The sequence below is a fragment of the Ptychodera flava genome, chromosome 1 (assembly GCF_041260155.1).
Source record: "Ptychodera flava strain L36383 chromosome 1, AS_Pfla_20210202, whole genome shotgun sequence".
Taxonomy (NCBI): domain Eukaryota; kingdom Metazoa; phylum Hemichordata; class Enteropneusta; family Ptychoderidae; genus Ptychodera; species Ptychodera flava.
In genome coordinates, this window is record NC_091928.1 from 52,139,741 (window position 1) to 52,164,239 (window position 24,499).

The 24,499-nt window shown below is 35.5% G+C and overlaps 1 protein-coding gene across 5 annotated transcripts in view; it reads left to right on the plus strand.

The window, feature by feature from the left end:
* LOC139140636 (ankyrin repeat and SAM domain-containing protein 1A-like) overlaps positions 1–22,012 on the plus strand; it is a 137,020-nt gene extending 115,008 nt beyond the window's left edge. For all 5 annotated transcript variants that reach the window (XM_070710016.1, XM_070709997.1, XM_070710009.1 and 2 more), the window contains 11 exons: positions 7,961–8,226; positions 10,809–10,902; positions 11,401–11,504; positions 11,975–12,086; positions 12,542–12,678; positions 13,958–14,080; positions 14,975–15,280; positions 16,355–16,486; positions 17,197–17,355; positions 17,620–17,757; positions 18,155–22,012. In XM_070710016.1, the coding sequence (XP_070566117.1) occupies positions 7,961–8,226; positions 10,809–10,902; positions 11,401–11,504; positions 11,975–12,086; positions 12,542–12,678; positions 13,958–14,080; positions 14,975–15,280; positions 16,355–16,486; positions 17,197–17,355; positions 17,620–17,757; positions 18,155–18,298 (1,715 nt within the window). In that variant the 3' untranslated portion in view covers positions 18,299–22,012. The remainder of the gene's footprint in view (positions 1–7,960; positions 8,227–10,808; positions 10,903–11,400; positions 11,505–11,974; positions 12,087–12,541; positions 12,679–13,957; positions 14,081–14,974; positions 15,281–16,354; positions 16,487–17,196; positions 17,356–17,619; positions 17,758–18,154) is intronic.
* The last annotated feature ends 2,487 nt before the right edge of the window (positions 22,013–24,499 follow it).

Sequence of the window (24,499 nt, forward strand, 5' to 3'; positions counted from 1 at the left end):
CATTGTCTTTCAAAATCATGAATAAAAATCGGGGGTCACTGTACAAATTTTTGTACTAGAGAAAATGCTATACTGTTGTGTTGTTTATGGACGCCATTACTATCAAGTGAAACTCTCACTTTGCCTTAGGACCCGGACTTAATTATGGGATGTATGCAGTTTAAGGCTAATTCCTATAATGTTACAGTTCCATTGTTAACATGGAAAAAATATATTAATATGTCAAATTTCCGACAAAACTTTCAGATATTATCCTCACAGCAAGGGCAAAATTTGCACTGTGTATCGCCAATTTTATGATAGAGACTGTTGGTAGCAGTAAACCATAAAAGACAGTAGTTTACAGACGAAATTCATCAGAATTGCTGTCAGCAAAAAAAGCTAATGCTGCACACAGAATTCTACACGTAGTAAATAACACAAACACTGTGAGTGTGATAGCTGGCACCATCATGGATGTCAGATTACATATAATGACTCAGCTTTTATCAAATGCAAATTCTTCCAAATATAGATTTATCGATGGTTGTAATTTTCAGTTTTGACATCTCATCTAAGTGGTCTTCTTTCACAGTTAATGCTATTTGATGTGATTTAGTCTTCAGAAGATGAAAAGTCCATTATAATATAACAGTCAACTTCCATGCAATGACATAGCAATCAGGGTATCTGTCTGATTTAACATGCATAAGGTGAGGAGTTTGGAATACTGTGACACATTTCTGATTGAGTACAGGGCTTGTCATCAGAAAATGTGTGCCTGAAAAACTACATTTGAAATCCACTTTGAAGTTCTGGTGTCATTGCTTGTAAAATTGATACAGAATTGAGTATCTGTGACTGATATGAATCCCAGTGGTAGCATCACAAACTGACATGACTTGTGTGCTTTCAAATATCAAGAGTATATTTTTCCACCTTTGCCAACATTTTGTCTCCAGCTCCTACACCTAATCTCCATAAGTATGGATTTATGCTGTGTGGGAAAGGGGAACATATTTTGTGTTCAAACTTCTGCAGAAATTATGTCAAAATGCCAAGGTAATTCCCATTGCCCATACAGTTTGTATGCAATGCCCAATGTTATCTCTGACAAGTGACTTTTAGTTCAGACTAAGGTAAAATTCATCGGTTAACTTTTATTGTACATTGTTGGCAAGTTTGTTAATGAACTTGCAAGTCAACGTACTAAAGAAAAGAAAAATAAATTGTAAAAACTGATTACAATACAGTCTATCAAAAGTCACAGAAGTTGTTCCTTTAAAGAAATTCCATTTCACGGAAACCAGACATGCAATCTTTGAAAACACACATTCACAGAGACCACAATCAGGAATTGACAGAGTTTTGCCTTAACCGCAAACACTTCTCAGTTCCGTGATTTGATGATTTGAAATATTGAAGGGCAGTCTGTAAGATTACCAAGGCTGTAGCTTGTATTGGGTAAACATACAGCAGTGATAATTCAATGTGTCAACAACTTAGAACCTCTTACAGTAATATGTAAACTCCACCTGTTGATGAAGTTGGATCTTGGCTTTGTCTGTGCAGGGAAGACGGATGAATCAGCCTTGAAAGAGTAGAATGTTGTGATGTATCCGTACCAAGAAAACTCTAATCAGTAACTGTTAAAGAACAGCATCTTTTATTGTGAAAACTGGAAACTGAATAAATGAAACTTGTCAGTTTCTAAAGCCAGGTTTTGAGTGCCATATTTAAATTGCATTATTTTGTTAAATGGAATCAAGATGACAGGAGTTAGGTATTGATCACGACTTGTCATTGATAGACTGCTTCCCAATTAAATTGTGATGCATACTATTGTATGCGTGATTTCCACATTGTGAACAGTATACAGAATTAATCACCTTGTCCTGACAACTATTTACCATGTCAATGTACATCTCTGGGATACTTGTGTGACTTGCTTGTGATATGTAACATCCATTTCTTGTCAGGTTACCATTGTGTTGTTATATTTTCACTTGTAACGTATATGGTGAGAATGATCATTTTAGTTTGACATTTCTATAAAGTCTACAATCTGTCAAAATCATCACTTAGCAGATATAAGTACTAATCTCAGATTAACTGTTTGACACAGAAAATGCGAACCAAGGTACACTGTTGCACTTTTCATGAGAGTTAATAAATGTTACATGAAGTCAATTTCCAACATCACCAAGCATGAACTTAAACAAATTAAACAAAGAACAGAAAATTCTAAAAACATTACAACAATGCCATTTGACTTCCCTTGAATAATGTCAAACTGTACATTTTCATGTTCAGGGAAATACAAGTAAATATCAAACAGCCTGATTTCTAAGATACCATGGTACTTTGACATACTCTACCTCTGTGTTCAGTCTCTGGTACTTTGCTTTTAAAATCCAACAATAAAGTATTGACTGACTGAGTCAATATGAATGAATGGAAAGACCAAGTAGTGAATAAATTACCCTTTACAGTGAGTTCAGCTTTGAAGGCAAGGTTGTACTCAGGTCACTGTTTGTAAGGTGTCGTGCGATAGGTCATCTTGGTTTTATCTTATACAAAGCATTGTCTCATTGGCTAAAAAGATGGTATCTGTTGTAAGGAACTATGGGATTGGCTTCCAAGGTCCTCACATGACAGTCTCAGACATACCTGTTTGATATAAAGTAAGAAACCTTGCAAGTGTCGGTATAGGTGTCTGGATTCTACCATAGAAGTTGAAAGTCTTGCTGTTGTCGCTATGTCTGCCGATGGTTTCAAGGAGCAACCCAAAATGTTGTCAATAGACTCTGCCATTCAGGTAAAGCTCTTTATGATTTTTAACCTGTTCATCCCAGATTGCCTATAAACAGATCCACAATTGCCAGTGATAGAATGGGTTCATGACAAATCATTGTGATGAAAAGGTCAGATTCTGTGCAGAAAGCTTATTCAAGCAGAAATCTTTACTTGTTAAAATGCTCATCTTGCAGATTATGTTCTATCAAATATAGGAGTGCAGCTTTAGAATTTGGAAGGAGGTTCTCTGTCAGTCTTGATGAAAATAAATCTTTTGAGTGAAAACGGTAAAAATATCTCATCCTCATCAATTTTCTAAAGAAATTAGTTGCTGGATTAGAAAGTAAGAACTACAATGTAGGTAGAATTTTTGATGTAAAGGTATTCATGCTCTGCCTTTGTGAGAAAACTTTGTTACAGCCTTGAAATGCTTACAGATCCATTGTACTCATGGTGTGAAATCAAAATACTGTCAAAAATTGTGGTTTGTGTTGAATTCTTAATCCAGTCATTGCAACTCATCGGGGATGTCATGTTAGTTCATTGAGATAATTTGTGGTTCATTTTACAAATGGTACATCTATCCATCATATGACCACTTTCAGATCCAAAACTTTGATGTCCACACCATTATTGAGTCATGTTCATTTGCCGTACATAAACAGCAAGTTTATTTTACACCGACAACTCACAAACTCGAATAATCAATTTTTAAATCAAAGTCCTTTCTTGTCAACTTCTAATGTACCAAATTGAATGTTTGAGTACATCCTCAAAAAACTTGACATGGATGGCAACTTCAAGGTTAATGCTATCAAAACACAGACAGGAAAACAGTGATGTGACAAGGACTTCATCAGTCTGTGCCCCTCAACTTGTCCAGAAATGATGCATGTGTGACACCTGTTAGTGGGAATAAACAGTCACTTAGGGGGCTCTTATCAGGATTAATTTCGAAGCTGTAATGGAGTGCAAAGGAGTTGGAAAGTTTGGTACGAAGGTAACAGATACCATTTTTATCATTTTGAAAAATTGTCACGACCAAGGTGACACGTAGGAGGTAATCAGTACCCATGAAATCTCAGAGGAAAAAATTTTGGAGTGTAAGTTTGTTTAGCAGAAACATTCATGAATACATGTGATAGTACAGGTATATGTATGAGTTGACCCCATGAATGGACTTAATTTACAACCAGTATTTAATGCTATGTTAACTACAGGAAGTACATGTAACAGTTTCCAGAAATTACTGTAGTCTGACCTGTACACTCTTATATGACTCATGGGGTTTTTCTCAGAAAAGCTATTGGTTTCGCTGTAAATTGACCAAGTTCACTGTCAGTAAACATTTGGATTCAGTAATGTTAGGTAACAGGCTGGCTGCGTATTTCACATATATGCTAATGCACATACCTTTTGCCTGTCTTGTTTATTGCAAATACACTGGAGCCTCAGGCTTGGCATTCGGCAGGCATATACCGGCTCTCTCAAAGTTTATGCTTAGAAACATAGGAGTGTTTACTGACTGGAATATAGTTTTCAAAGTGCGACACAAAGATGTGTTGCCTTTCTGTGTACAAGAAAGAGAATATGTCGAGTATTTATACAGTGACCGAGCACAATCAACATATTTAATCTTATGAGCTTGTCTTATATAAAGCACATTGTTTGTTGATCTGCATTGAAAGTCACTTTGCACGCTGGATAACCAACTGTCAGAGTATTGTAACACTCTCTCAAAGTAGAGATAAAAATAGCAATGTAGTTAGAGTGAGAATAATAGAGAGTGTGAGCTGGACTTTGGATCTGTAAAGTTATAGTGTACTGTGTGTATAGAGTTCAAAACAACATAGTAACATCCTTGTAGCGTCTATAGACAGTAGTGTCATGATCAGTGTATCTGTTTTAGTGTCTCTTTCAGTTATATTTTAATTTCTGACCTACTTTTATAAAGTTAACAATTAAATGGATAGCCATTAAAAATAGAAGTCTAATGTTTATTCAAACATTTATGAGGATTTGAAGTAATTTGTAAAATGTGCAGAATGGGCAGCAGGATAAAAAACACCAATGAAGCATGTTACGCCCCTTTCAATTATTAAGTTACATCGTTAATTGCCTGGCAGGACAGCAAAAAAGCTAATTAAGAACCTTATCACTAATTTATCTTACATTATCTGTAGTGTAAATTGTTATAATAATAAACACAAATTGTTTGTACAAGTTGTCTACTTTGATGACTGAGTTTAGGATCAAGGTTTTGTAGGTCAGATTCAAGTTGAAGGTTATTTCAATGTCACAGGTTAGTCAGATAAATTACTGTCAAGAAGGGTCAAGTCTGTTGGAACCAGTAGATTGTCTTTTTGTCCATAAGAAGTAATAAACATTTTGAGATGTCAGAAATGTGTATGGTACATTCAGATAATACTAAGTTGTGGGTCATGGTTCAAAGTTCACGTGAAGGTCATGCATCACATTTTGAATGGGAACTTGAAATGAAGTTTCCAAAAAGTAATACAATGACAACAGAGATATGTGATGGTCAGTGGTACTACAGTTTGAAATGCATCAGTCAAAAGCATTAATTTTGTATTCATCCAGAAAAAAAAGAGAACTAAGTGATGTAAATGAAAATGCACTTGATACATCTCTATTGTGCCAGTATGATGGTCAGCATAGGGCAGATCGCCCATGTATAGCCGACACGAACACGAACTGTCTGATACCGGCTATCAAATACTATGAAAAATAGTAAAGAGTGAGCTACAAAATCACTATAAGTTTTAAATTGCAGGTAGAATAATTCTGTGACTTTGTATAAAATACTATAAAAATAGTAGAAAGTGAGCAACCAGCTGAAAGTTAGTCGAGGAGACCTTAAACTTGTACACTACACATATCATTAGCATCTCATTGTCGGCTTCATGGACTGTGTGCCAGCAGAGCTATGTCTGTTCAGTGGTTTCTGTGGTTTTGTGGAATGTAATTATAATGGTTTTGTGGAATGTCCCGTACTTTGCCACTTCACAAAAGTGTAATTGACTCATGCTGTCCTAATGTTTGGTGACATCAGCATGATACAAGTTGCAGACAAATGTTCATGATGTCATGTGTTAATCCTTTCATCCCCACTTCCCTGTATAGAGGTCCTTCTTTGCCATAGGAAACAATGGGTTGGGCCAAACCATTGTGGTAAAAGGGTGAAAGCTGTTATCCCAATAATTGAATTTGAGATTTTCACAAATGAAAAATGGTGAAAATTTCAATCACTTATTCCAGCAGGTTCAAAGTTAATACACACAAGCAGTTTACTGCTAAAGTAATGTAAAAACTTTTGGAGTTTGAATATCTGTTGGCAAGGCATGTATGTACCACAAAGCACACTGACTGATAAATTCTGAAAATGATATTAAAATGACCATCAGAATCCTTTAAGATGATTGAACCGCTGAGATGTGAGTGTCACTACAGGAATCGATAAGTCATCGCATGACAATAAAATTTTTACATGACAATAATAGACATTGTTGTAGTGACTGTTGTCAGGTAGAGTTCATGACCTCTTTCCAGGGTCACACACACGGTGTGTCATTTATTAGGTTATTGCGCACACTGCAAAACCAAATTGGTATTGCAATGGGTGACACAGACACCATGGAGAATTGTGATAATACCGCTAGTTCTGAAGATGAAGGTGAGGTTTTTTGAAAACATTGCCAGATTAGTGACACGGGAAAACAGATCTTAGAAAGTAAGACGGCAGTTTTACTTATAGATTCAAGCAGATTTCAATTGTTCATGGTATATTTATACTGAACAAGGAAGTACAATGTGTATTGTGTGCAGGGGGTGTGTCTAATGTGTGTTTGTGTTCTGATCTTGGCATGACTGTGATCACAGCTTTTGTAACGTTTTTTATAGGTATATTAAAATGTATAATTTCAAATGACACAACTGTAATATAGTTGATGTGTTGTTGACTGAGAATTGGTCCACTGTATTCAACAAGTCATTACAGATTTGTACAAAAGAAAGATACATGCATACAACAGCTAAATATTTATATTTAGATCTCATTTGCTATTTTGCAATTGAGAACTGATATATGTTTACATTTTTTTCAAACTAGATAGATTTAAGTATTGCTGCCTATATAAATCAGTAGAATGTGCACTGTTAACAATAGTTGCTGATATCTGTATTGTTTCATATGACTAACTATCAGACAAGGCCATGTGTAAAGTATAGAAAGACAGAGAGTGTATCGTCACTTCCGAATGGTTTGACTGGACTCAGTTATATTCTGTGATTTGCATTATCTATTATCTTAATGAAAACATGTTGATCTACTTATTTCCTATAAATAGATGTTTTTTTCAGCAAATCAAGTTTCAGAGTTAAACACTAGTTTGTTTTAAACCATGCTTTTAAGGTGGTATGTGCGTCAAAATTGAAAATCTCAGACTTTATCCCAAATTTATCTGTAGGCAACTTTCAACCATGACCTTTAGAAATTCAGGAGTTGCCCTACAAAATTTAGCAGAAGAGAAACAAAATACCCAATATTGACCTTACACTTGACATTCAAAATGGCCGCCATACTTGTATTAATTCTAGGCGGACAAATTAAATGTTTGATTTTCACAAAATTAAGCTGGTTAAAAATTTATTTACTTCATGGACTTCAAATGAGTCCCAATAAGTGGTAGACCAAAGCAATATTGTAAATCTTTGAAAGTCGGAATATATGTCCTTGAGACGCTTGTTACCTGAATAAATTTTACATGTCAGCCCTGTCTAGAGTCTTCCTGCATAAAGTAAAACTGCACTTTGTTTTCTTAGTCCTTGCACTAGTCCATGGAGTCAGCCTCAATACATAGTGTGATAAACAGATTTAGCCTGGAGCAATAGATGTTAATGTTTTGCAGTCTCCATTGTATGTAGAAGCGGATACGTTTTATATGACCTACAACTGCCTTATCGCACATTGTCAAGTAAGAACAAAGTTCCTGGTTGGCTAATCAACTGTAAAAGTAGTGAAGTATCTACTTATTATCCAGTTAGCAGAGACCTTTCAAGGTGATTTTCAAATCAAATCATTATTGACACTTTTTCAACCAGCTTGGTATATTTCCTGTCTAACTTGGTATGCTGTAAACTTTGTTTCTGTATTTTATTATTGTAGGTTTAGTGTATGGATCAAGCTACAATAGGACTCCGCCGCCTGCGAACTTTGACCTTTCACCTGTGGACTCCCCTTTGAAAGCTCTTAGTCCCATTGAGCTGAGCAAAGTGTCCCAGTCAACAGAATCTCTAGAGTCGCCAGATTTTGACAAAATCCTGAACGAGGCTGACAAATCGAGGGGTGACATGGCTACAGAAGGTGGGGGAGGGGGTCGTCGACCGAGAGAGGAGTCAATATTTTTGGACGAATCCAAAGAATGGCAGCAGGTAAGATGGCTGACGGTTGCCTTTCTGTTCAGTTTTGGTAAATGTTTGACAACCTTGCTTTTGTTAAACTTTGTACTGTCACAATCTCTAATCGTGACAGAGCGAAGGAACTCTGAGAGTATGGTATTTCAGTTCTTATTTTCAAAGTACTCCACAACCACCTGTTGCTCTTTTATGGTATTTAGCACTTAAAGACAATAATTAAGAGCTTTTACCTAAAATCTGCAAAAAAAAATCCCGCCTCACTTAGCATTTTTTTTGAAAACATAATAAAATGATTCATAAGAATTGTCACCATTCATAAGATAAATCTTGACTTTTGAACGTGACAAGCACAATATTTACTAGCATTAGAAATTCTAATTCAAGTTTGGGGCAATGACTATTTAATGTTCCATTCTTTTTGAAACTTAGACAAGTTAATTTTCAGATACAATGCTTCCAGAAGTTTTTTTAAATGCAGGTTGTATCTAAATGACTGACAACTTTCATGGCCGATGTAAGATTAGGTCATGGCAGGGATAAATATTTTTTAAAAAAGAAATATTTTGTAAAATGTATGAAAATATCCATGAGGTTGTTTTTGATTACCACATGGTCATTGTGTGTTACCAAGCAATTTTCAAGTGGACATTTTCAGTTTTGAATCATTCCTTCAAGGTCACACATTTCCAAATGAAACCCAGTAACCAGTGATTTGATATTCATATGACTAGACTCAGTAGCAATGTAGTAAAGGATAGAAGAAGCCATATTATATGTTACTGAGTCTATGAATTACTTTGTGATACCCTGCCAACAATACTACTGTAATATCTGACATTTTACAGCTTTTCATCTGTAAAATATATAATTCCAAGTGTTTGACAGATTAACAGCATACACATATTTATTGGCCATAATATTGGACATCGTACATTAGCATTGGATTGTCTCAGTTCACATCACATTGTACTGAACTTTGAAAATCCTGTTTGATGTTGTGCAAGCAATTTGATCACCATCATTCTATCGTTTGTCAGTTGTCACCGACACACCTCTAGGTGCCAGACTGTTTTAACAGTTTCCCATAGTCGTGTGTTTTATCACTGTGAATGTGTATCATCTGTGAGTGGCTGGCCATTCAACCTTGGGAAGGTGATTTATGAAAAACCAAAGATGTATGATTGAAAAAAAAAATTTAAAATTGAAAATGGCAAATTACATCAGTCAGACAAGGTGTACGGTACTCACACTGACCATATTTCTAAAGTACGGATCATATAATAAAAGCTAAAAAAATTGTGGGTTCTCTCTTCTGACTACCTCACCGGCCTAGATTTGATGGTCTATCCTGTACAAGGAAGTGCAGCTGGCATGATGCCTTATCCGTAACATTTCAGATAATAGGCTAGAGTAGCTAAATTTTTTGTTTTGTATTCACTCAAAATTTTGAAAGGTAGGCGGACGAGGGTTCAAAAATGCAAACAGAAAATTTTACACCTTTTAAATTATATATTTACTCAGTCATTTCAATTCAAGAATCAAAGAAGAGATTTTTCTTTCATCTCCATAATTTACACTACTGTGTAACATGCTTCAAGATTTAACCTTTTTATGTACGTTTTACAAAATTTGTTAGCAAAGATTTGTCTGCAGAAAAGCTACTCAGTAAAGTCTTCTTCAAAGACGCTCTGTTTTTTCACAAAGTACACTGTATTTGTTTATGAAATTCAAAAAAAAACTATGTGACACTGTGTGGGTATCCAAACCAAAGAATTTAATTAATTTGGCCCTATTTTGTTGCAAGTTCCTTCCTTCGTTGTCTGGAGAGACAATTTAAATTGCAATATTATAAATACATGTGCAGTGTGTAAATGTTTAATCTTCTACTTCTCATAATGGTCAAAGGACAGGTGAAGTTTGTGTCAATTCTGTCACGGATTTGTTGAGTGCTTGATGTATAGTTTTTGTTGTGGAGAACATCTGAACTCATTACACTATTTGACATTTCAAAATTTACAAAAAATATTGATGATACTCTCTACACAAGTACAGAGATTTATAGACTAAATTTGCTCTGGTTTAGCATTGGCCCTTTTCTGTGAATGGTGCCATGTGGAAAAGTTATCAGGATACGTACTTCAGTACACTGATGAGGGAAATGTCTTTTTTCATTGGATTGGCCATTTGATAGCATGGTTGATTTGAAAATTATGCGGGGGAAAAAAGAGTGGGAACATGAAAAAATACTTGGCTCCGTCTTCATTGTGGTGGAATCAGTATCTGTCTGAGGGTGCCTTTAATGACAAATAAATACAAAGATACCCCTTAAGATAGTTTGAATTGTACAACAGCTCAGCATGGACCCAGTGAAACTCAGTCTCACTAAGAGTCACTTGAAGACTTCACATACATACTAATTTGATGACAAGATATGTACATAACTATTAAATATCATTTTAATTGAGGAAATATTGATCATATATTGTCACCTCATTACAGAGTTGTTTTTTGTGCGAAATGTAAGCCTGCAACAGGTGTGGTTTTGTAGAGATGCATCTAATCAAAATGACAATCCTGTATGTCTGATCTGTTAACAGGTGTCAGACATTTTATCATCAATTGGTGCAGCCATGGTCAGAGAGTCAGTCTACAGTAGAGAGTTAGAAGATCAGTTTGCTAAGATGATGTCAGGTAGGAGACAAAGATCATCAATTTTATTGTTCGCTTTTCAGAGAGGAAATATTTCTCATGGCTTACAATGCATTGCTTGACATCTTTCTTTGAACTATCTGTGCATATCAATTTTAGAGTGTCTTTTTGTCACAAGTATGGCATCCTCTATACAAAAATGAATGAATAAACTACAATGAGAATTCTTTCACTAAAATAAAATATGTTTCGAGAAAATGAAATTCCGGCCTTATTTGTTATTTTTAGCCAGTACAATGGCCAAATATGAAATGAGTAGATCATCATGTGTACAAAGTGATCTAGTACAACTTACAGTACTTTACTGAGTGAATAAGTTTTTAATGTGAGCAAACAAGATATTCCAAATATTTAAATCTCCTGTAATTTACATGTCAATAATGCCAGAGATAAAATTCCTGTGTAAGTGTATCATGTTTTTTACATCCGTTTGAATTTTTGACATAATGTATTCCGTTCTGTGTGTCTGTATCCATGCAGCGTCAGCAAAGCCTGAGAATGTGGCCCAGTGGTTGGAGAAGCTAGGCTTGCCACAGTATCAACACACATTCCTTACTCATGGATATGATGATCTCAATTTCCTGGTGAGTGGAAATGTTTTCCTATAATTCACAACTATGTTTCTATCAATGTAATGAATATTCACCATAGATAATGAGCTATTACCATAAGATTTGCATATTTTAAATAATACACCTTGCTAATAAACACTATGCTTCAAGTACAAGATGTGACAGTGAGGTCATAAAGGGTCAAGTTCATGATAAAAATGTTGACATATGTATCTGAGGCATGGCTGTAAAGGACATGTCAAGTATTGTTGTACGCAGAGAACCAACCAGAGTTTGTACACTAGAATTGCTCATATTGGGCCATTTTTTATGGGTCTCTCAAATTACGTCACTATATGCATAAATGTTTTGTGTAATTTGTAAATTTGTTTTTCTTACATGCCTCAGATGAATTTAGGATATCATTCCCAAAATCTTGCCATTGTGGTAGATGTGTCTTAGTATAATTCTTGACCTTGACTGAAATTTCCATTTTACCATAGAATGGCAAGGTACTGGAAGAGCAAGATTTGATTGATATTGGAGTCCAAGAAAAGAATCATCGTCAACTTATCTTAGAATCTGCCAAACTATTGCCAGCTTTTAAACCATATGGTGAGTGGAAAATACCTTAATTGATTCTTTTTAAACTTTGTTTGATATAATATTGGCAGTGCTCATTGAAGTGTTACTAGCATATGACGTATGGTTTACTATATGTGTTTATACTGAAAAATTGTTTCAAATTTCCTTTGCAGGCTAGCGTTGTGTGAGATACATAGATCCTTAGTATTTATCTAAAATGGCAATTATATCAAAATAGCAAACCTATGCATTCGTTGTGACTTTTATGAAATCCAAAAGCAATTTTCCAAAAATCGTAAAAAAATTCAAAAGATCGTTCTCTAACACATTCATAGGAACCAATAGATTTTGTAACCTAATATAACAGGAAGTAAATTCCCAAAGAAATCCTACCTACGTACAATGCAAAATCAATAATGTGTGTAAATACGGATGTTTGAAGTAGGCAAGATAATTTACTGCTTTGCTTCCCACTGCCGTTGCAGATGATGATAGCCTGCCCTCTAGTGTCAGTGAATGGTTAAAGAGCATCAATCTTTTAGACTATGCCACCAGGTTTGAAAAAATGGGCTTTAACACCATGCAACGAGTGAAGAAAATCTGGGAAGTTGAACTCACAAATGTAAGTGTGACATCAGTTTGGAAATCTTCCAGGGAAGACAGAGAAGAGAGACAGATGCTGTGCACTTAACTAATCACTGCTACAGCACAGATGTTGATAAGAAATTATGATAGATGTATTTTATGTGTCACGTGAACAATTACTATCACACTGTATCAGTTACAGTTTCAGTCACACATTTTCATTTCTTGTCATTTTCCAGATAATAAAATAAAATGAATAATCAGTTCTGTGACAAGCCAGTCAATTTTGTATTGATGTTATTATGTCAAACATTGCTAAGTTTGAGTGAGAAATTTTCATTAGCTTCTTTGTGTACAAAGGTCATATGTAGAGACAATACTGTTGCAACAGATGTTTCGCAATTTTTATGGCCCACTCCATCATTGATAGACCGTTGAATGCGATGAAGATAACCGAAATATGAAACAATTTACTTAAGAAGTCAAAGATGTTCACTGCTTTGTTTCAATCTTGGTAGTTTGACCTTGTGCACATCTGTTGTATTTTGATATGGACTGTCCCATTGTTGTCACAGGGAGTATAGGGTCACACACCGTTACTCTACCCTACGGTGGTTCACACCACTACAAATATATGGGAATGCAGCCCAAACTTGATCTGCCACTGTTAGATGTTTAGACACCAATTTGTTTATCAATACTTTTCAGTTTTTAAGGTATCGCCTTTTTCTGAGTGTAGCAGTACAGAGATATAAGGATTAAATATTCCTTTATAAGGCCTAGTGAATTCATTGCCACCATGTGATCACCATTTATCAGAACCATGCTATTATCACCATCAAATCATTACCTCTGCCATTTATACGTTTGCTGTTTCTAGATCATTTTGTTTTTCAACACAATATCATGCCACAACACATTACCCCTGTGACTACAATGGTTTGATCCAAGCCCATTGAGATCAATGGTGATTGTGGACCTGCTCACAGGGATTCAGGGGTGAACAGGTCAAGTTTATAGTCAAACATCAGACAAGTCAAGTGCCTATTCACTAATTTTGGCCTGCTGTTCCTCTTTTTAAATTTTATCAACCAATGAAGAGGTGATGCTGCTTCAACTCTTCCCCTTCTGTGCCCACTCATCAATGAGACACTATAGCAACGATTTCAATGATTTGGAGCACCATGACCCAGATATCATGAAACACTGCTATAGGTTTTCACAGTGTTCATTGCAATCAAATGGATTTACATCATACCATGTTTTCCTCAAGAGATTGCTACTGATCTACACATGTCTGTGATTTCTTTTCACAGGTTTTAGATATAAGTACATCGGGTCACCGCAAACGAATCCTTGCATCGTTGGGTGACCGGTCACTGCCCAGGAAGCCAGCTGCAAGACCACTGTCATTTACTCTCTCAAAAGATTTTACATTGGTAAGTATTGAATAATTTAAAGGGGCAGTCCTCAATCCCTGGATATGACATTAGTGGTTGTTGACATTGACTGTTTATGTGATTTTAGTCGTTTGTTCTCCTTTGAAATTTGTATGCAGTTATTAGATTTGCTCAGAGATAAAGCTGATAAGAAACCTGCCCTTTAATCATCAGTACTTTCCATGTAGTTTCAAAGACTTCCATAAACTTTCCAAAAGCTTCATTACTTGATAAGTATGTTTTACATGCAGTGGCATATACAATGTAGCTATTGATTCACAATGTATAACCAACATTTCTAGAAGATAAGTAAAAACAAAACAAATGTGTACTAATTGATTGTTGACTGTATACGATTGAAGTGCAAAACAAATGTGAGAGTTTCACAGTAGGAAATGTAGTTTAGATGCTGTCACAAAACTTTGCAAAACAAGCAACCAAAATTGTTTCATAAATTTGCATGAAGGCACTGTAGGCAGTAGTTATGGTACCAGTCTTAATATCAGAGGATGGTGAGTTTGAGACCCAGTAAGTCCAGAGTAATGGACTCACTGTCCGAGGATGGTGAGTTCGAGACTCTAGCACCGTGTTGTGCCTTTGAGCGAGACACTTTAGTCCTCAGTGCTCCATTGGGTAGTGTGTTGCGGGTACCTCATCCTGTATTTGGGCAATTCCTGTTAGTTGATGGATTGAATAAAAAAATATTGATAATATTTGCCAAATCAAAAAATGAGAAACAATTCTTTCACATGTGGTAACAGATGAACAATAACAAAAGAATAACCCAGTTCCCTTTCTGCCAAATTATAGTCCTGTAATATTACTGCAATGCCAACCACTGTAGAGATTAAATATGGCACCCATAACTTTTTGTAAAACTGTTTCCATTGTCAGGACTGGGATCTGAGTCCCCTTGAAGAAAATGGTGCTAGCAACGACAGTGAAGACAAAAGCTCACAGGGCTCCTCATCGCTGGAAAACATCAACCTTTTTAAGGACTATTCCAAACTCAAACCTTCGCAAGACTCAGTGTCGTCATCCAGATCTTACCATTCACAGCATTCTTATGAGAATGTCACATTACCTACATCTCCCAAGGGTCCTGAAGTGCCTTTAAGAAGTTCCAGAATACACAAACCCGTACCCTATGAAAATGTACCACTGGATCCCATGGCAGGCAAACCTTTCTCATTAGATCCGGTATGTTAATGGTTACGACTCTCTGCAAATAAACCTTTTTCCTGCCAGACAGTGTCACTTCTCCATCTGCCAAGTCAGTGAAAAGCAAGACTGATCCAGAACCATATGTATTAATTTGTTCACACTTGGTCTATTACAGCAGTTTCAGTCTGTAAAAATCATGTTTACAGTATCTCTGTTTTCAGGGACCTTCAAATCTTCAGGTCTTTGTTAAAATGCACCATATTGGACATGTTGTGCTTTACTAGTTTTAACCAACTTGAGATGATGGTGAAATATGAACTTGGCAGGTTAAGGGTTAAGGTTTGGTGAACTTCGAAACGTACAAACTTCAACATTTGCTCAAATGTTCTAAAGGAAACATTTACCAACTCCATTTCAAAATAAAGAATAAAAATCATGGGTTACTGTGCAAAATCTGGTACTTAGAGAAACAAATCACAAAATATTTGGCAACATTTAAAATTCAAAATGGCTGCCATTCCTGTGTTAACTCTATGGAGAAAAATAAGTCATTCAATTTTCACAAAAATAAACTGGTGACAAGTTTACTTATTGTACAGGCTTAGAAATGAACTGCCACAAGTGGTAGACCAAAAGATATTGTAAAGGTTTTACAGGCTGAATAACAGTTCCAGAGACAGACTCTACCTTACATGTAAACTTATCTAGGTAGCTTTCAATTGGTGTTCCTCATTGTCCGTGTAAACTTATAGATATTGTCAGTCTAGCCTTTAAGATGATGAGCTCTCTAGTGTATCACTCAGGTACTGTTGGGATACACCCCTAACTAGGTAACAATTAGATGAGCCCCATAAGTTGATAATTATTTGAGTGAATGGTTTAGCTATCTGATTGGTGCATTTTCTTTACAATGGCAGATTTTGCTTCACGTAAAGGTATTTTTCCTATAGCACAGGTCACAGGATTTTGCTGATAGCTGTCAGAATTTGACTGTTGTTTCAATCCACATATGATTTTTCTCATAGTTCACACCAGTTCACGGTATATGTCAGTCGTAAAATTGATCCCACCCCCAAATTTTTAACGCGGACATGTTGTTTGTACTGACAGGGTAATTGGTCAGAAGATGGAGTGCCAATACGATCACCTAAGATGGCAAACTCTCAGGAGGAACTACCGATGAATGTCTGGAAACATTCATCCGACTCTCTGATCAATTCATCATGTGACTACCAAGCATCGGTGAGGACACTGATAGATTTATTTCAATTTTATACATTACTAATAATATAAGGCGAATATTAACCCTTGTGAGTACAAAAACTTTGTTGAATGCTAAGGATAAGGTGATTTGTATGCTTATCTTGTTGCAAATGTTTTAACCACTGCAAAGAAAGATTGATATTTACAAAATCTGTCAACTTTGTTTTATGTCGCCTGTTTTTTCACATATTCCATCAGTGATATCACTGTCTTTACTATCTATCCTATTAGCCCCCCCAATCAACTTCTTCTAATAGAAATCATTATTCACGCTGTAGCAACTGAATGAAAAGTCTTGTAGTTAGACTCTATCACAGCCTCTCGTTCGCTACACAGCTCTATCCTCAACCATGTGGTGATGCGCCCTCAATGGTCTTTCTAGCAAGCAAAGCTCACTAAGCCAGCCAGGCTATTGCATAGTGGAACTTCGCCAGCTCACTGAGCTTTGCTTCGCTAAGCTCAACTGCTGAGGGCGGTATTATGGTCTGAGGCATAGCCGGCAAGGTGCTGTGAGAGAGTCTAGGAGTTAGTGTAACAAATTGAATTTTTGTATCACAGCCATCTAGTAGACCTTTCAATGGCATTGGTCTTTACTGCTTCTTTTATTGTACCTGATACATCAGGTATTTCCACAGTATTTTTGTCTTTCACATCTTGATATTGAAATTGTTGTCCATATTTGGTTTCAGTATCTTGGATCACAGTTGATCAGAGAACTCAAAGGAACCGAATCGACGAGGGAAGCCTGTGCCAAACTCAGAAAATCCACCAAAAATATGCAAAAAATACCTCTGATTGTGCTCTCCATGAACTATAAAGGTGTCAAATTCATTGACGCCCAGACAAAAGTGAGTCGATATTTTAATCTTTAGTGATAAATTTTACAGGGTATATTTGTCTTGCAGTGCAATAGTTCTTGTTTTTTTGCTAGACATATTTAGGTCATCCATAATTGAATTCTATCGCTATGAGCATTCTGTAAGTAAAAATGAAATGAGATGACATTCTAATTCCATAAAAATATCTGGAACTATACATCAGCTCAAACTCATCTGAATCTTTGCTGTAACATCACTCTGTTTATGACCTTTTCTCATTTTCTTTGCTTCCAGAATATTATCACAGATCACTCCATCAGGAATATTTCCTGCGCTGCACAAGATCCAGCTGAACTCAGAACATTTGCCTACATCACAAGGGACAACAAAGTTGACAAACACTACTGCCATGTCTTTAGTGTCACCAACAATGTAAGTGTATACTGCCACCTATGGCAGATGATGTGAATTCTCTTGTTTATATCATTTCAGTTTTGTATCCATCTTTTTGCGCAGGAGATATATTTCTCTCTGATGTGAAGGTTTTTACACTTCATGAAGTACAGTAACATGGTAACAAATTGTAAAAACAGCATGTTTGTAAGTGTATTTATCGTACATTTTACACTGAAGCCAGTGAAGACAAAATTCCTTTTGTATTGGCTTGTGGGAATATGAAAGTAAAGAGCGGTGTTATTATGTATCCCCTCTAAGTGAGTGTATCATATTGACAATTGTGAAGTATATCACAGCCCCTAGTATTCTCTGAAACTTGAACGAGAGAAGCTTTTCTTACACATTTCTCTTTTTATGTGATTTCCTTGGCCAGGACCTCGCTGCTGAAATCATTCTAACACTGGGTCAAGCTTTTGAGGTAGCCTACCAAATGCTAGTTAAAGAACAATCTGGAGACGTTAATCCACTCTACAAACCAGCGGACGTTAACCCATTGTACCAGCCACAGGAATCATAATATTTGAACTCGTATATAATTTTGTACATTGTAATGTAAATAGGACAACCTTTGTGACCAGTAACCGGGGTCACATGACATCTATATGACTTGTGCTACTTGCTTGCCACTCTGGACTTAGCTGAGTAGAACTGTGCTGATGGAATATCGTGGTCAAGATGGAATCCATTGGAGGAAAGAAATATAAAACATACTGATATACATTACACCAGTGTAAGAAATGTATGACTTGCTAATTTTGTGATCTCTCTGGCCACCGTTGTGCCAGCAACCAGGTGGATAGGTGTGTAATATTCAAATTAGATGTATATAAGATCAGTTGATTATGTGGAGGAATACAATGGGCACAGAAGAATAATTTGTACAGGAAAACTACTGGAGACGACAACAAAAAATACATCATCGGACAACATATAGCATTATCATCTTAGGCACGCAGATATGACAAGAACAGATTCATGATAATCATGTCATACCATTGTGCATTTGTGCACCTGGTGAAATCTGAAGATAACCACCAATTGAAAACCTTGTTATACACATTAACTAGAAAGTCAGAATGAACATTTGTCACCTTTGTGACTGCCACACCTGAGTTGTCTCATCTTTTGTCTTTCTTAAACATGATGAGGTGAACTTGTGTGTTGCATCTCTTAATGAACCAATGAGTAGTGGTCTTATGTGCAAAAACAGCCAATTGGCAATGATTTTACCAAGTAGCCAATGAGCTTTTGTCTTACTTACATAATAACTAACGGGCAAGCTCATTAGAAATGATGCGAGTGTCAAAAACACAGTATTACTAATGCATAAATACTGTTTTACACACGTCTACAAAGTGCCAAAGTTTACTCTTAATGTCAACGATTTCAATGAAAGACGAAATTATGTATTTGATTATCATGTAGATGAGAATAGACAATACAAAATATGACTTCTTATGGTGATAGATGGCAAATTTGATAATTGTACATATTATACAGAACAGGCAGTGTCATAGGAATATTAGTTATGAATTTCACATTGTTGGTTTATAATGGTTGTGTTTTCAGGACAGCTTTGAATATGGTAATCAGCAAACATTGGCATCTTAATCTTATTTTTTCAAGGTTTTGTTTCCAACGTTGACATGGAAACAACACAGTTTTAGCATTTTCATCAGCAAATGTTTTCGAAACCTGGATTTTTTAAACTAAGATAACCTGCAATTAATGTTTGTAATCATTTGCTTCGAAGAAAAAGAATGTGCATGAGTAAATATATGCAATTTTTAATGGTGGTAAGTACTCCTGTCAGACAGGAAGATTTCCTGCTCAATGCATCACAGGAAAATTGTAAAAATCTGCCTCAATGACAAACCTAATAACCCTTGTCATTTGATCATTAATGTTCCAAAATTACATTATTTTTCACCAGGCACAATTAAGTATTTACATTTAAGCCAACAGGAGTCAGTACCTGTTTCCATGGTATGCAGTTTCTGTTGAACAAGTTATCTGTGCTTGATAGTTTTCCATAGAATCATGATCCTTCAACCTTACTTCAGGTAACTCCTGAAAACTTATTTGTAGCTAATCCAAAACTTGTGAAAAGAAATCATGTTTGTACCAGAACTATGCCAGCTTTTGTACAGGTGAAGTTTCAACTCTTTAGTTTCCTCAGAAGGCTTTCACACCTACATCATGTATATGGGTCCACCCAGCCTATTTATGATAATAAGGGTGTACCAAAATTCTGCTGATGCGGTGGTGAACGGGTCACCAATTAATGCAGAGCATTGCATGATATTTATAGAGACAGAAATAGAAAGTGCAATCTGAAAAGGTTAGCCTTGAAGATTATTGGATTGCAACGAAAAACGATGATTGAAAATTACTTGGTTGAAATTTCCATTTTCAAATCGCAGAAAAATAGTTTGAGTGAGCATGTTGATAGCTGATATTAGGAAACGATGATTGCATCATTCATTGTAAATATTCAGGCAAAAAGAAATCAGCTTTTGTAATATCCAGATCAAATTGATCAGAACTGAAAAGGAAGACGCATATTGGTGAAAAATTTGCCTTAGAATTTAGAGAGTACATGATTATCTTTGCCAAAACTTTTTCATGATATTTCAAGGAACATTTCTTGTCAAATGTGTGAATATGTGTCTTTTCCTTTCATTGTGTATTGTCTCAGTAATCTATCGGTCATCAAACTGATGATAAAACTCTTAGAATAAATTCCATGCAAATTCACATTGGTCACATGACCGGCAGAGTTGATCACATGATAGTCACATGGTATACTTACCATAAACATATGGCAGGCTCTAAACATTTCAAGGTCTCTTTTCAATTCTAAAAATTCCTCTTTCACTTTTATATGTCTTGATTTTCGAAGAAACAAAACAGACTTACAGACTCAGAATATAGGCAGATTGTTTTTGAATAAAAATAATTCTAACTTAATGGAGAACAGTGAGATTTTTATGTTTTTATACAGAACTTAAAAAACTGCTGCTGGTCAAAATGTCTGCAAAATGTACTTTGTAAGAACTACTGAAATTATTACCCAGTCCCTACGTACACATGATAAGCCTTGTAATAGAGCACTTGAAAAAATATTTTTGTTTGAGATAAAAATAATTATTGTATGAAAAAATATTTCTGATTAAGATAAAAATAATTATTTGTATTTAAATGGTGCATTAAAAGCACTGCAAATGCTCCCTTGTAAAAACATGATTGTTGCTATGTATGGCTTACATGCAAAGATTCAGTATTTTATTAGTTTGTTATCCTTCCATTCCTGTTTGTTCAATCTGTGCTGCACAACACCATTGGAATACATGAAAATGGAGTGTGCAGGGGTTTACAGAAAATTGATCTTTGTGTATGCGTATACTTTCCTACAAATGAGCCAACACCAATTTTAGAATTAAAAGGAAGAGTTAATGTTTCATATCTCCAATAGCTGTATCTTTTTGCATTTTGCTTACTGAGTCTGAAGAAATATCATCCAATCTTAGAGGAGATGTTTTGAATTCCTGTCTTCGGTCCATATTGTCCTTTAAAGGTCATTACTTCAGTCCTGAGAGTTGGATTTGGTTGATTAAATTCTGATGATGTAAGTATCTGTGTGGCAGCCATATTTTAGTTGCAATGCCAAATTATTAAAATACTTGTTAAAATCTAAGTCATGCATTCATCATCAATGTTTAGGAAACATTTGTGGCCACGCTTCGTCAAATATTCTTGCGTGTTGCATTTTATTTCAAATCATCTTTATTTGAAAAAAGAAATGCAAAATGATACAGCTAATGGTGCTCTAATTTAATTTTCATACTTTGCACTCAGGCATTGTTAAACATGTGCAACAGACTTTATTTTGGATGTCCATGTTTCTCACGAAACATTCTGAGATGATATGCCATTCTAGAAAAATGCTGTAAACTGTGAATAAACGTTACCTCAGTCTTAGCATCTGCTCTTTCAAAAACGATGATACGTGAAGTATAATGTGGCTGGACCAGTAACTGTGTCACTGAAAGTAAATTTTTAGTCAGTTCATGTAAAATTTGCTCTGCCTTCATGATTTTGTACAGTTTATTTTCTGAGAAATTGTTTTAAGATGGAATTTTGGACATGTACAGCAGGGGGAGTGTAGTCAACATTTTCACTGGTTCTTGTTTTCAATAAATCAAGTTAAAAAGTGCAGACTTTATTAAAACAGGTCTTGATTTTGTTATTCATTATAAACTATGGCAAAAGCAGAAATTTAATTATTTTTGCTTCTCATCCTCACTCATGTCAATACACATCACAACATAAACCTTTTACTTTAATGTGTACTTAAAAATAATTGTCTTACACACAGCTGAAAATGTTTATATCTGTAGATTGACAAAATGCGCTCCTTACAATCTGAATAGGTTATGGTATTGTGGTCGTCTTGCCGCATGCTGCCTTTTGTTTTCATTCAACTCGAAAGTGAAAGACTGAAGCTTTTGCTCAAACTTTTCAACATTCTCTTTCAAAATCAAGATTATAAATTAGGGGTCACCGTACAAATTTTGCAAATTTCCCCGAGGCACGATCTACCTTAAGGTAGTTTGCACCTCAAAAGTGAAAAACTTTTAACTTTTTCTTAAACTTTCCTTAAGGAATCTTTCAACTATTCTCTTTCAAAATCAAGAGTAAAAAATCAGGGGTCACCGTGCAAATTTTGGTACTAGAGAAACAACTAACACAAGATTTACTGATATTGAAAATACCCGCCATCCCTATGTTAACTTCATGGAGAAAAATAAAAGTTTTGAATTTCGAAAAACTAACTGACAAGTTTTCTTAAACCGAGAGCTTTAAAATGAACCACCATAAGTGGTATATCAGAAAAGAATTGTAAAAGTTTGAGAGTCCGAATATCTGTCCCCGAGGCACGATTTACCTTAAATCATATGATCTCAAAAATGAAAAGAAGATTGAAACAATCAGATCACCACAGCCTGTTTTGCACCAAACCTTGGATGGAAGCACAAACCTATTTTAGCCTTACAAGTGTCCATAGACTCAAGGTTCATTTTGTCAGTAATGACATCACAAGTGTATTCAATGTTACAGATGATGTCGGTCTTTGCAATTATACAGAAACCATCCCTGTTATATTAACACCTTCATGTTGTATTGACTATAGTAAGAGAAGGAAAGTCTGTCCCTGATAATTCTATGATAGTATCTGTTATACAGCAAGCCTTTTAAGAGGATAACTAGGTGTCAAATTAGACGCCAATTCATATATATCATTCTGTATTGCTTTCTAATATGAACAAAGGCACACAGCATAACAGTGAACTAATTAAGATCCATTAGCTGTAACTTTGGTCATTTTTTATTAGCTCACATTTGGTATACCAATGTTTTTGTTTGTTTGTGTGTATCATCTGCAGTTTCTGGTTTGAATCCCTGAACCATGGAGAATTTTATCCGATAATATCCGATAAAACTCCATGTCGGGCAACCACCACTTCCCCACTTGTCTAATATTAGACTCTAACTTAGTGGTTAGTGTCTAATATTAGACGAATGACGTATGGCCGATGTCCGACATGCGGTTTTATCGGATATTATCGGATAAAATCGATAATATCGTCTACCATCTAAGTTAGTGCGAGTCTAATATTAGACAAGTGGGGAAGTGGCCAATGCCTGACATGCTGTTTTATCGGATAATATAGGATAAAATGATAATATCGTCTAACTTCAGAAGGATTGGTAAATGGACGATTCCCGACACTCTGTTTTGAGGGTTATTGTAATCGTTAAAGTTGAAGACATAGAAGTGAATGTAGTCAACTTGATACTGATATCAGGCTCACACTATTTCTCTCACATCCACATAAACAAATTCACCAAAAAAACATAGAAGACCTTGTTTTATGCTAAATAAAAGTTACTTTAATACTTACATTAATGCAAACTTATCTATATTATCCGATAATTTAAAACTGCATGTCGGGCATCAGCCCCTTCCCCACTTGTCTAATATTAGACTCTAACTTAGACTTTAGACGATATTATCGATTTTATCGGATATTATCCGATAAAACAGCACATCGGGCATCAGCCCCTTCCCCACTCGTCTAATATTAGACTCCAACTTAGATGTTAGACGATATTGAGTTATTCTATTTCTAATGAAATTGTTGTCATGTCAGTTTTAAGATAGGGATTTCAAAGTGTCACTGAATATTTTGAATAAGCAGTGAATGTATTCAACACTTTCTATGCATAACCAGAACTGTTGTACATAAATGGATATCAATCATTAATATCAAAGAGAGAGAAGCAGTAAATCAAAAACTTTGATGGGTGTTTAGACTTGCCAGCCATTCAATTACATCTCCTGAGAAGCCATAGAGAGCTATTTTTATAAGTTGTAGGTAAATCTGATGTACCCATGCAGTCCAGTGTCTGAGAGGATCTTTTCTTTTAAGATTGAAACCATGAAAGCACAGCTAATAAAGACAAAAACTGCCTTTTGTTAACTATTATTTTAGTCATGAAAAACTTATGTTATAATGATATATTCTGGTCTATCATCGATATAAAGAGTAGACGGTACACCCCATCTCCAAACTTCATTCATTGCAGTTAAAGCCTATTGTTCAGTATATACATGGAGGTAGGAAGAGCCCTCCATGGTATATATATATATATA